The 14,013-nt window shown below is 43.6% G+C and overlaps 1 protein-coding gene across 1 annotated transcript in view; it reads left to right on the forward strand.

Annotated features, from left to right (window-relative positions):
• The first annotated feature begins 808 nt into the window (after nucleotides 1-808).
• Nucleotides 809-14,013, forward strand: part of MTMR7 (myotubularin related protein 7) — a 96,159-nt gene continuing 82,954 nt past the window's right edge. Inside the window, exon 1 of the mRNA XM_043454451.1 lies at nucleotides 809-944. Coding sequence (XP_043310386.1) covers nucleotides 921-944 — 24 coding nt within the window. The 5' untranslated portion in view covers nucleotides 809-920. The remainder of the gene's footprint in view (nucleotides 945-14,013) is intronic.

Below are 14,013 nucleotides of genomic sequence, written 5' to 3' on the forward strand. Positions count from 1 at the left end.
GATTCTTTGAGACCCTAGGGGACTATATATAACCTGCCGGGTGCCCGTGTCCATGGCATTTTCCAGGCAAGAATACTAAAATAGGTTGCCATTTCCTTCTCCAGGGGATCTTCCTGATGCAGTGATCCAGCCCGTGTCTCCTGCATCGGCAGCGGGATTCTTCACCACTGAGCCACCTGGGAAGCCCTTATATAATGGAAGCTTTGTGTCTTTCAGGTCCTTTAGAGCTAAGTCAGGATGCCAAATGAGAACCCAATTCAGTGCCAGGGGAGAGCGTCACTTCCAACAGTGAAGTCACAGGTTGATGTGAGATGCCTGACTTAACAGCGCGTTCTAGGGCGCAAACACCGTTGCTACATTTCCAGCCTCGTCCCTAGTGCCTTACCGGCTGTGCTGAAACAGTCAGAGCCCACCAGGCCACACTGCATCTGGAGTGCTCGCGGCAGCCTTTTTTCCAGGCCCACCCTGAAGTCCCACCTATGCCGGGACGCTCTGGAAGGAAGCCGATGGGCGGTGTGGAGCAGCGCCTGGCCCCTTCTGTCCTCCAAGAGGCCACACCCGACACAAGGCCCCCATTGTGTCTCGGGGAACAGTGACCCCCACAGTCCTGCGCCGGCTGGCCTTCTTCAGGGGAAGCCAGCGGCGCTGGCTCCCGCGACCCCAGCCCGGCCAGGGGCGCGGCGACGGCTGGGGGCGCAGGTGGCCGAAGCGCAGAGCCGCGCGCTCTAGGGCCGCGCGGGCGCCCGGGGCCCCGCACGCCGGCCTCGCGCGGGCGCCGCCGCACCTGGGGGCGGGGCCAGGCCCGCGGCCCGCCCCCTCCCGGGCGCGAAGCCCCCTCCCCGCGCCCCTCCCGCCGCGCTGTGGAAGCGCGCAGGTGCCGGAGGCCGCGCCAGCCCGGGACCTGCGGACTCGGGCCTGCCATGGAGCACATCCGCACGCCCAAGGTGGGTGCCACGGGTGCGGGCGGACTAGGGATGCTGAGCGGGCGGGAGGCTCGGCTTCCCCGCCCCGGCGCAGGCCGAACCCGCACCGCGAGCGAGCGAGCGAGGCAGGAGGCAGCGCCCGAGCATCTCCCGCTTCGCCGGGAGGCTGGGCTTCCTGGAGCTGCCGCCCAGGCCTGGCCTTGGCTGCTGCTGGATCTAACCTCTTGTCCTTGGGGGGTGCGCGGTGGACTGAGGGCTGGATGGAGGGAACCCTAGTTGTCTGTTGAGTAATGGGGCTGCTGATAGGCTGACAAACGCTCCCTTCTGGTCTAGCACTAGGTTGCTGCTTTAAAAAAAAACCTTTTATTTTTTTACCCCCTGTTGGTTGCTCTGAGCAGTGGGAAGAGAAACAAGCCTTCCTAATGACAGGTGCAGGGAAGCGAGTTAGGTGCAGGTGCTTTGAAGGCACTCGGGAAGCTTGTTGAATCTAAGGCTTGAGACCCGCCCTTCTGCTTCTGCGTCTTCAGGCTGTCTGTCAACTGCAGTGGACCTTGGGCCGAGTAGCTGATCCGTGTTCGCTCTAGTCTAAACGTATTATCTGTCCTTCCGCCTTCTTGCGTTTTCCAGTGGGTTGCAACTTACAGATCGTCTGCTGGTGTGTTTTGAACAACAGCAGCTCTTACCAACCCAACAAAAGCGACTGGTTCCAGGTCATTGCAGTTAAATAACACTGACAACACTGACTCCGGTACCAAACCTTCCTACCCATAGTTGTACTAGTGATACAATTTAGAGCGAGAAAGGTGATCGACGTTCCCGATAAAAACCCTAAACTAGTGACAAAACCTGTTTCAGCAGCCAACTGGCTGTGTCCTGTTACTGCCTCTACAGCGCCTTGCCTTGGCTGGTTGATCTCTTCCAAACCTAGGCGCTTGACCACGAAGTCAAAGCTGAGTGGGCGGGACGTAAGAGGCCCCAGGGCTCCTATTGAGGACATGGGGCCATTGCTTTGCAGTAAGTCCAGGAGGAAAAATTTATTCCTAAATTCTGGAGTGTTTTCTAAGTGCCTCTTTGTAAAAGCAAGTTTTACAATTGTCTCACATCAGGGGAAGAATAAAATCTTTTAGTTCGCTACATAATGTCAGTTCCAACAGTAAAATTCAATTGTATTGATTTTGCACTGTGCAATTACATTGTTGCATCACAGTCGGGAAATTGTAAACTTAAAGGAGAGTGCCATAAACCACAAAATAGATGGCTCAAAGCTTTCAGGGTTTAAGTGGTGCTAAATAATTTATTCTGGAGTGAGGAATTTAGCTCATGCACTCTCTGCCCTTTCCAAGGGCATCCTTTTTTTTTTTTTTTTTCCTGATGAAGGGAGCTCTTGATAAAAATGATGTCTGATGTGAATGTCAATAGTACTAGGGTGACATGCTATCAGGTGCTTTTTTTTGTTCCTATGAAATGTGAATTTAGGGAGTCAAGGCCTTTTCTAATCTATTCAAACCGGTTGTTTATAAAACCGTGTGTGCAAACCTGAACAGCAAGCAATATTGTCACTTGTTCCTCAAACTAGTTTTCATAAACACGCCGTAAGCAGTGTAGTACTTCAAACCAGAAATCACCTGTCAGGAAACAGAAAGAAATAGCGGTTGGGGAGGGAGTGGTTGGAATGGGAAGTTGTCTGAAATGTCATTGATTTGAGAGTTATTAACATTTAGGAGAGTGCAGGTGGAAAAAATTAAAAGTTACAGAGGTTGGGTGGATCCAGTCTGTTTATTCATTCAAGTCATTCCACAAGTATTTGACAACCTTTCCTGTGAAAGGTTCTGTGTTATGTCCTGGAAGGCCCTGGTCTGAAGAATTGCTGTTCATTCGCTCAGTCGTATCCAACTCTTGGCGACCCCACGGACTCTAGCACGCCAGGCTCCCCTGTCCTTCACCATCTCCCGGAGACTGTCAAACTCATGTCCATTGAGTTGGTGATGCCATCCAACCATCTTGTCCTCTGTCGTCCCCTTTTCCTCCTGCCTTCAATCCTTCCTAGCATCAGGGTCATTTCTAATGAGCTGGTTCTTCACATCAGGTGGCCAAAGTATTGGAGTTTCAGCTTCAGCATCAGTCCTTCCAATGAATATTCAGGGCTGATTTCCTTTAGGATTGACTGGTTTGATCTCCTTGCCATCCAAGGGACTCTGAAGAGTCGTCTCTAATGCCACAGTTTGAAAGCATCAATTCTTCTGTGCTCAGCTTTCTTTATGGTCCAGCTCTCTGGAAAAATCATAGCCTTGACTATATGGACCTTTGTTGGCCAAGTAATGTCTCTGCTTTTTAATATGCTGTCTAGGTTGGTCATAGCTCTTCTTCCAAGGAGCAAGCGTCTTTTAATTTCATGGCTGCAGTCACCATCTGCAGTGATTTTGGAGCCTAAGAAAATAAAGTCTGTTGCTACTGCTGCTGCTAAGTCACTTCAGTCGTGTCTGACTCTCTGCAACCCCATAGACGGCAGCCCACCAGGCTCCCCCATCCCTGGGATTCTCCAGGCAAGAACACTGGAGTGGGTTGCCATTTCCTTCTCCAAGGCATGAAAGTGAAAAGTGAAAGTGAAGGCACTCAGTCGTGTCCGACTCTTAGTGACCCCATGGACTGCAGCCTACCAGGCTCCTCTGTCCATGGGATTTTCCAGGCAAGAGTACTGGAGTGGGGTGCCATTGCCTTCTCTGAAAGTCTGTTGAGGCACCTGTAAATCTAGAGAAGAATGTGTACACAGGACAGTGGGCAGAGAGGTCAGTGGATAGGGGGTCCACTCTACCATAAAGGGTCAGGGAAGGCTTCTTCAAAGAGCTGAGTCTTATCACGCAAGATGCCAAAGAAGATCAGGAGCATTGGAGATGCTGGCAGGCAGTTGTGTATGTATGATGTGTTGTAACATGTCATTACAACTTCAAAGATGCCAAAGGCCTTAACAGCAATAAAGATAGAAATGATGACACCATTCCTTGAGGTTAAACAATATCATTTTATTTTATATTTTAAAAACACTTAAAAATTTTTGTCTTTAGTTTTTTTTTCTTCTAGTTTTATTGAGATAGAATGTACACATGGTGTTGTATAGGGTGTATGGTATAATGATTTGACTTGCATACATCATAAAATGATTACCACAATAAGTTAATGACCACCTATCATCTTATAGAAAATGAAAGAAATAGAAAAAAACTTTTTCTTATGCTAAGAACTCCTAGAATTCATCATCTTAACTTTCATGTATAACATATAGCAGTATAAATTATATTTATCATGTGATACTTTCCATCCCTAGTAGTCACTTATCTTATAACTGGAAGTTTGTACTTTTGGATCATCTTCCCCCAGCCACCCCACTTCCCATAGCCACAGATTGGATCTCTTTTCCTATGAGATTGTTTGTTTTGAGGTGCAGGTTACAACATCACTGTGTTAGTTCCTGTTACACAACATAGTGATTGCATATTTTTGAAAATTTCATTTTACATTTAAAAAATATTTATTTATTTTGGCTGTGCTGGGTCTTCACTGCTGCATGGGCTTTTCTCCAGTTGCAGTGAGCAGGGGCTACTCTCTGGTTGCAGCGTGTGGGCTTCTCATTGCGGTGACTTGTTGCAAAGCACGGGCTCTAGGGCACACGGGCATTAGTAGTTACAACTCCCAGGCTCTAGAGCACAGGCTCAATAGTTATGGGGCATGGGCTTAGTTGCTTCGTGGCATGTGGGTTCTCCCAGGACCAGGGATCGAACCCATGACTCCTGCATTGGCAGGCAGACTCTTCACCACTGAGCCATCAGAGAAGCCCTGATTTCCCATTTTTAAGTACAAAACTGGTTTTCACAGTATAAATGAAAAAGGGGAGAATACTACTGAAGAGCTTGTGTTGTAGAATGCATAATTATTGATGGTCATATTCATCTTTGGTTTTGGCTTCGATTATATTCTGGGGGTGTTGAATAGGTGTCTTGCCTTAGATTGTATGATTTCATGTGTTAGATGAACAGTGAGGCGTATACACGAAGTTTATCTGTAGGTTTGACGTGTGTTTACCATGTGGGTAGCAGGGATTTATTTTAAGAGGAGAGGAAATGCATGTATAATGTGCAGTTGTTTTCCTATTATAATGAAAGTCATTCATTTACTCTGTAAACTGCATGATATCCATCACAGTCTGTATGCTCCACTTTAGTCTCTGGAGTGCAGTGTAAAGAGACAGATGCCCATGAATAATCTGGAATGCTTTGCACATTTTTCTCTCGATGTGTGTGTGTATGTGTGTGTGTTTAACTAAAGCCTTTAATAGAGCGTATGATAAACAGGGTGTTCTTCTCCCAGAATGGTTCCTGTATCAGAAAGAAAAAATGTTCCAAGATTGAGCTAGTTTGCAGTTGGGTTGAAGTGAGGACATCAAGGATTACCTGTATTCATCACAGTGAACTTTTTGTTTCTACTTCACTGTCAGGCTTTCTTTGACACTCTGAAAACTTGCTGGTAAGAAAAAAAACCTTGCAAGAAGCTTAGGGATAATTTGGGTTCAAGTGTTAGTTCTACAGAAAACTTTCAGGGCTTTCAGAAGCAGCTTGAAGTGTTTTGTAGGGTGTGGGTTAGTATTGGATAGGTGCTAATGAGTCTAGCTGGGATTCTGGCAAAGTAGTCTCTACTTTTTGTGCTTTGGCCTTTCCAGAAGACATTTTCCCCCACATGTGTACATTTGAGTTGTGAAATAGAATACGCGATGACCTCCAAAGCTCCAAATTGACCTTGAAAATGCCTTCTCTTCCTTTCCACCCCCACCCCCCTGTTCTGAGCCGTTACCCTCACAGCCTGCTAGCTGGTCTCCCAAGTTCCTCTTTGCTTTTCTCCAGTCCCACCTCCATGGAGGGAGTTGGGTGATGCTTTTATGACACAAATTGGTTATGTTACTTCCCTGCTGGAATTCTCAGATGGCTTCGTTTAGTACCCAGGATAGGGAGGGAGAATCCCTGGAAAGTCCTGCCTGGACAGACCGCTGCTTCCTTCCCATCCTGGTTCTGTGACAGTCGTCTTCTTGCTCACCTCCCTCTGATTCCAGCCAGCCTTCGTGGGTTCCTCCTCACCTGTGACAGGGCTTTACTGCCTGAGGACTTTCGCACTGCTGTTCCTCCTGGGGGATCTTATCCCCGCTGTTAACCTGCCTAAGTCTCCAATCTTCCTGCTTTCACATTTAATGTAATTTCCTCAAGGAGGCTGTTGCCCCATTCTTCATCTAAATCAGGGCTGCCTGTTATGTTCTATCATGGAACCCAGTTTTCCACCTTATTCCCCGTGTTACATGCAAGTTTTATATTTATGCAAGTGATTATTTGTCTCATCTCAAGCTCTTTTGTTAGACCAGGAGCCCTGTGAAGGCGAGGATCACATCTCATTCACCCCTGTATCCACAGCACCTAATATGGTTTCTGGGACCAAGTAAGCACACAGTAAATAAATTAATAATTGGATAATAGAATGAGTCATTCCTTTTTTAAAGATGTTTTCTATTGTGTTAAAAGTCACATAATGTAAAACATATTATTTTAACCATGTTTAACTGTACGTTTCAGTGGTTCTAAGCACAGGAATGACTAATTCTTAATTTCAGCACTTTTGTTTTTAGTTTTTTCTTTAGTAATCCAGGCCTCTTGTACATTGTACCCATGACTAGGTACAATATCGTCAGTCTTCTAATAGTATAAAGTACTTGTGGATGTCAATATAGTTTATAAAATCGATAGCATATATATAATGATATGTATTTTGTCATTAAATATAGTTTTAATGAGACAGAATTAAAATAATGTAAGATTCCCCATTCAGCCTTTTTATAGTGTAAATTTCAGTGTTTTTAGTGTATTTGCATTGTTGAGCTCCTCTCACCACTATCTAATAAGGAACATTTTCATCAGCCCCTAAAGAAACCCATTACCTATTACCCAGTCCTCATTCCCTGGCAGCTGGAACGATAAAGAATCTGCCTGCAATGCAGGAGACCGAGTTCAATCCTTGGGTCAGTAAGATCCCCTGGAGAAGGAAATGGCAACCCACTCCAGCATGCTTGCCTGGAGAAGTCCATGGACAGAGAAGATTGGTGGGCTTTTAAAGTTCCTGGGATGGCAAAGAGTCAGACACGACTGAGTGACCAACACTGTCTAGGTCCACCCAACTCATAGCAGATACTGGTGCTTCATTCCTTTTTATTACAGAATAATATTCCATTCTGTGGATTTACCACACTGCTTATGCTTTCATCAGTGGATGGTTATTTGGGTTGTTTCTACTTTTTTTATTATTATGAATAACACTGCTGTGAACATTCTGAGAGAACATAACTTTTTATTGTTTTTATTATTATTGATTTTTATTGTTACACAGTTAAACAGTTTCTTAGAGAAACAACCTAATGAGATGAAGTTATACTTATATCATTCCAAATTCACTTCTAATTTGTGATAATATGCCTTTTTATAATCATAAGTAGTATGCTTTTTCTCTTAATGACCTTTTTACCCACCATTATTTTGTATGCCTATTTTATATTCAAATGTCATCTACCTATGTATTATTTTAGTAACTGCGTAGTATTCATTTGAGTGTGATTTGCTGGAACTCTATCCACTCACAAGGATTTGGGTTTTGTGCCCCTAGGAAATTCCCTGGTACAGGTTTCTCAATGTGTTATTTGCCCAGAGTGGAATGAGGAGGGTAGGAACAGTCTTCCTAAGGATTCTAATGATGTGGTATCTTTCAGTATTGGAGGGCTTCTCATATGGCCCAGGGTTTAGAGAACCTCGTTATAGTCCCAGAGAGCAGCAATGGAGGGACTGCAGAGGAGACGATCTTGGCTCCATGTAGAGAAGTTCTTTCCCACCATTATCCCTGTTGTGGGGCTTCCCAGATGGTGCCAGTGGTGAAAAACACGCCTGCCAATGCAGGAGACATAAGAGATGCGGGTTCGATCCCTGAGTCGGGAAGATCCGCTGGAGGAGGGCATGGCCACCCACTCCAGTATTCTTGCCTGGAGAATCCCATGGACGGAGGAGCCTGACGGGCTACAGTCCATGGGGTTGCAAAGAATCGGACACGACTGAAGTGACTTAGGGCACACACATCCCTGTTACAGAAACCAGTGGATGACAGGTGTTTTATGCAGAATCAGGGTGACGCTTGTCAGTGGAGACATGAAGGTGTTTCAGGCATCTGAGGGGAGAATAGACTAGAATCGTGTTTGGATTTCTTCTGAGCCCAATACCCAGCTACGCCAAGCTTCCTGCTTCTGATGCTGAGAGCTCACTGTGTCCCTTGGCAATCCATGATGACCATGGACAGCTCTAGACATTAGGAAGTTTGCTTTATATTTAGTCAAAATCTGGCTCACTGTAGTTTCTAGTAATTGCGCCTAGCTCTGTCCTGTGGGATGTTCTCCACTGCATCAACCCTCCTTCCAGAAAATGGCCCTTCGGCCACCTCTGTAACCCTTTCCTGCCACCTAAGTGTTTGGCTTATCACTGCCTGTTCTGGCAGCCATTCAGTGGCTTGGTCTTAAGTTCTTTTATATCCTAGTTACTTTTCTCAATGAGTTAAAACAAACTAACAAACGTGATTACTCTAGGTTTTGTTGAACTCAAGGGGAGTAAAGTTTGCTAGCTATTTTTTAAATTTAAATATCATCTAGCCACAGCTCAGTGGCCTTCTGGTGAGCTGCCTGTGGAAGGGAACCCTGAAGTTGTCTCCACACAGTGAGCTGCAAAGTCAGGTCTCCCCTGCCTTTTCCTTGAGTGATAGTATCGTACACTTTGCTTTAAGTGTTATCTCATTGGATTTAGGGCTTCCCAGAGACCCTGATGCTGGGAGGGATTGGGGGCAGGAGGAGAAGGGGATGACAGAGGATGAGATGGCTGGATGGCATCACCGACTTGATGGGCATGAGTTTGAGTAAACTCCGGGAGTTGGTGATGGACAGGGAGGCCTGGTGTGCTGCGATTCACGGGGTCACAAAGAGTCAGACACGACTGAGCAACTGAATTGAGGTGGCTCAGTGCTGAAGAACCTGCCTGCCAATGTAGGAGATTCAAGAGATGCAGGTTCCCTGGGTCAGGAAGATCCCTTGGAGAAGAGCATGGCAACCCATTCCTATTTTCTTGCATGGAGAATCCTATGGACAGAGGAGCCTGGCTGGCTACAGCCCATGGTTTTAGCTTCTTGCCCACTGCCCCGCCTCCCCCTGGATTTAACTTCTTACACACACTCACCCACCCCTTAGTGGATTTAGCTTCTTGCTTAATCCCTAGCTCTGTTCTTCGGGGTTCTGATGCACATCTGCTGTTCCTCTCAGCCAGGTACCATCCACAGCCTTGCCCTCTGCTATTACCTCATCCGTGATCTCATCCAAGAAAGAAACTGAATTAGGCAGATTTGACTTCTTCATAGCTTAAGTCACTTTGCCTTCATCTCACAAGCTTTCCATCCTGATAACAGATATACTAGTTCCCTCAGCTTGGTGCCAGCTACCATTTGATAAACTTGCCCTCTGTCACCTCTCCAGAGAGCTCATCAAAGACAAAAATGAAGTAGTCTGTGAGTGATTGAGTGAATCCTCGTGCTGATTGATGATTTCCTTTTCTAAGTTCATACAAAATTCAATTTTAGAATCTTGCCTGGAAGGAATGTCAGACCCACTGGCTTATAATTCAAAATTCCACACCCCCATTTGAAAACAGTGACCTCATTTGCGAGATCTGTCATAGAGATTCATAGAATCATGAGAAGCCTGGCTTTGTGTTGGTCACTATCATCATACTGTCAGCACTAAGTGTTACATCTTCTTTCATCTTTATTTAAAAAAAATTTTTTTTCAGGTGATAATAGTGTATTGCCTTTTGATTCCATAATAGGAAAAATATAGAAATTAGCCACTGTTAATATTTATTTCCTTCTGACTTTTTTCTTTGCATGAATGTTCAAACTTTTTATTTGCTTGTTTGGAAATTAAGGATCTATCCTTGCCTGGAGAATCCCATAGACGGAGGAGCCTGGTAGGCTACAGTCCACGGGGTCACAAAGAGTCGGACACGACTGAGTGACTTCACTTTCACTTTCAATTCAATTTCGTACTATGCCTGTTTTCATTTACCCTATTGTGGTCTTTGAAAACATGCTTTTACTATGGCTGATTCATATCAATGTATGACAAAACCCACTGAAATGTTGTGAAGTAATTAGCCTCCAACTAATAAAAAAATAAATAAATTTAAAAAAGTAATTAATTAATTAAAAAAAAAAAGAAAACATGCTTTTAGAAGACTATGTGATTTTTTTTTTTTATCCTATGGTTATGTCATTATCACATTAAGCATTTCCCCATAAGGCTGTTCCAATAATATAATGATGAATATCTTATTTATTATTTGCATATGTGATTACTCCCTCAGGATAGAGCCCTAGATGAAATTACTGTGTCTCAGAAGATGAATAATTTTATGGCTGATATGTGTTGCCTAATGATTTTCCAAAAACATTATATTAAGTTTCAGAAATGGAGTACAATGTCTTTCTCACTGTACCATTGCTTTATTATTTAAAAAAATATTTGTTAAAGGGGGATAGTGCTTCATTAATTCATTGTATGTAGTTTTTTTAAAATTTCTAGTGAGATTGAAATATTTTTCCAAATTGTTTATTGACTATTTTGTTACTTTTCTGAATTGTCTATTTGTATCTTCTACTATTTCAATAATTCTTGTTTTTGTGTGTATGTATAGTCTGTGTGTGTATAATGTTTACATTTATTTAAAAATAGCTTTACTGAGATGGAATTTACATACTATGAAATTTACTCTTTTGAAGTATGCAGTTCTGTGCTTTTTTGTTTGTATCCACAGTTATATAACCATTACGGTTATCTAATTCCACAGCATGTCATCACTCTAAGAAGAAACTCCTTACACTAGAGTCACTCCGCATTTCTCTCTTGGCCCTGCTATCCCCGGCAATCATTAATGTACTTTCTGTCTGTATGTATTTTGCTTTTCTGAACATTTCGTATAAATTGAATCATGCAATATGCGGTCCTTTGTGGCTTGCTGTTTTTACTTAGCATAATGTATTAAGGTTTATTCAAGTTTGTAGCATGAACTGGTACTTCGTTTCTTTTTCTCCATTCTGTGGCTATATCACGTTTTGTTTTTCAGGTGTTGGACATTTGTGCCGTTCCAGTTTTTTGCTATTACAAGTAATGCTGCTATGAACTCCTATGTGGAAATTTTTGTGTGGGCATATGCTTTTATTTCTTTTAAGTGGAATTTCACTCCTTTGAGTGAAATTACTCTCATATGGCAGTCCTTTGTTTAACGTTTTGAGGAACTGCCAAACTGTTTTCTGGAAGTGACTGCACCATTTTAAGATCCCAGCAACAATGTGTGAAGGTTCCAATTTTTCCCATCTCTGCCAGCACTTGTTATTGTCAGTCTCTTTTATTCATCCCAGGGGGTGTGAAGTGGTATTCATCATGGCTTTGGTTTGCATTTCCCTAATGACTAAATTATGTTGAGCATCTTTTCATGTGTTTAATGACCATTTGTGTATCTTTGAAGAGCTGCCTATTCAAATCCTTTGTTCATTCTTAATTGGGTTATTTGTCTTTTTAATTATTGAGTTGCAAAAGTTCTTTATACATTATGGATATAAATCCATAATCCATATAAGTAATCCGATATAAGTCCGTAAGAGGTATGACTTGCATGTGTCTTTTCCCAGTCTGTCGGTTTTTTTTCATTGTCTTGATGATGTCCTTTGAACACAAGGGCTTTCCTGGTGGTTCAGATGGTAAAGAATCTGCCTGCTAATGCAGGAGACCCAGGTTCAATCCCTGGGTCAGGAAGATCCTCTAGAGAAGGGAATGGCTACCCACTGCAGTATTCTTTCCTGAAGAATTCCATGGACAGAGGGCCCTGATGGGCTGCAGTCCATGCGGTCACAAAGAGTTGGACTAGACTGAGTGACTTACACTTTTTTTTTTTAATGCAAAAGTTTTGAATTTTGATGAAGTCAACCTTACCCAGTTTTTCTTTTGTCACTTGTGCTTTTGGTGTCATATCCATGGGTGTTTTTTTAAAAGCTCCCCTTTTTTTCTGATTAAAAATGTAATACAGAAAATTTAGTTCAAAAAAGCCTAAAGAAAATGAAAGCCGGCATCATCTCAACACCCAAGAACCACTGTTAACTTTGTATCTATTGTAAGCTCTTTTCTCTGATAGCTCAGTTGGTAAAAAAAAAAAACAACCCTCCTGCAATTCAGGAGACCCTGATTCAATTCCTGGGTCAGGAATATCCCCTGGAGAAGGCTACCCACTCCAGTATTCTTGGGATTCCCTTGCAGCCCAGCTGGTAAAGAATCTGCCTGCAAAGTGGGAGACCTGGGTTTGATCCCTGGGTTGGGAAGATCCCCTGGAGAAGGGAAAGGCTACCCACTCCAGTGTTCTGGCCTAGAGAATTCCATGGACTGTATAGTCCATGGGGTTGCAAAGAGTTGGACATGACTGAATGACTTATCTTTATATTAACTTCATATATATATGTAACTTTTCTTTGTATAAAAATAGGAAAACAACATAAAACAAAATTAGGTCTCTTTTATTTCTGTGTGTATATGTGTAATTTTGGAAAGTGAGAACCTGTGTTTTGTATCTAATAGTATACCATAAATATGTTTCTTACTTTATTAAACTTTCTTCTGAAAACTGATCTGTCATCACTACACGGTCTCACATTGTGTGGAGGCATTATAAGTTGTTTAGGGTTGGAAGGCAATCACTTATCCATGGGTCTTAAACATTTCTGCATTTTTGCTCTGAGGTTATCTTTTTCAAGGGTGATTTTGTAGTGAACTGCCTTGGAAGAAAGACACCGTTCCTCCCCTGGGCAAAGGGCAGATTCGTTTGCTGTCCGAGATAAGAAAGACGATATTTCCCTCGGGACAGAGGTTGCTCATGCTTGTTAGCAGCCCCCTTAAACAGATTGGTGTGTGGACTGCTCTGGGCTCTGAGTTCCTCATCTGGGAGCCGCTGTGTGCAAGGCCTGCGCTCGGCACTCTTTTCCCGTAGGCTGAGGAGGGGGCGAGGGGAGGAGGTAGGCGCCTGGTGCAGGCCTGGGGCCCTGCGTCCTGGGTTGCAGAGAGTCACGGAGGCCAAGTTCCTGACCCTGGAGTCTTGTGTCTTCTGTCAGCATCCTTGATACCACGGATGACACTAACTTGTGAGGTTGCAGGCAGATTAACATTTCAGACATTTTATAGCTTTTAACTAAGTTTATTCCTTAATATCTGATATTTATTTGCTTCCGTTTTGTCACAAGAACAAATAACTGTGATAAACATCAGTGAATTTAAATTGTTGGGCAGATCTGTCATCTCAGCTTAAACTTCTGAAGTGTGTTTGCGGGTTCCGTTTTTATATATATTGTAAAGATTTTTTTACGTCATCTGCAACATCTGCCATTGGAGTTGTGTCTGCTTTACCACTGTAAGCAGAGGGACTTTTTTTCTTTCTTCTTATGAGAATGATAAATGAAGTGTTGTTCAGTCGCTGAGTCGTGTCCGACTCTTTGCGACCCCGTGGACTGCAGCTCGCAAGAATTCCCTGTCCTTCACCATCTCCAAACTCATGTCCATCAAGTCAGTGATGCCATCCAACCATCTCATCCTCTGTGACCCCCTTCTCCTCCTGCCTTCAGTCTTTCCCAGCATCAGGGTCTTTTCCAAGGAGTCAGCTCTTCACATCAGGTGGCCAAAGTATTAGAGCTTCAGCAAGTGTGGTTTCTCATTAATTTATATAGCTTTGCTTATCGGTGAGATTGAATATACTTTTGGTGGCTGTCTGTAACAGTAGCAATATAGTAACAGTACTGGTGAAAGAAAATCCTTCAGTAGTACTTTCTGTGTGCTAGGCACTCGATTCATCAGTCCTTAAAATAACTGTTAGGTAAGTATTATTATTATCCCCATTTCACAGATGAGGAAACTGAGGTGAAATAAGTTAGCTGCAAGGAGCAG

This window comes from Cervus canadensis, chromosome 31 (assembly GCF_019320065.1).
Source record: "Cervus canadensis isolate Bull #8, Minnesota chromosome 31, ASM1932006v1, whole genome shotgun sequence".
NCBI classification, from domain to species: domain Eukaryota; kingdom Metazoa; phylum Chordata; class Mammalia; order Artiodactyla; family Cervidae; genus Cervus; species Cervus canadensis.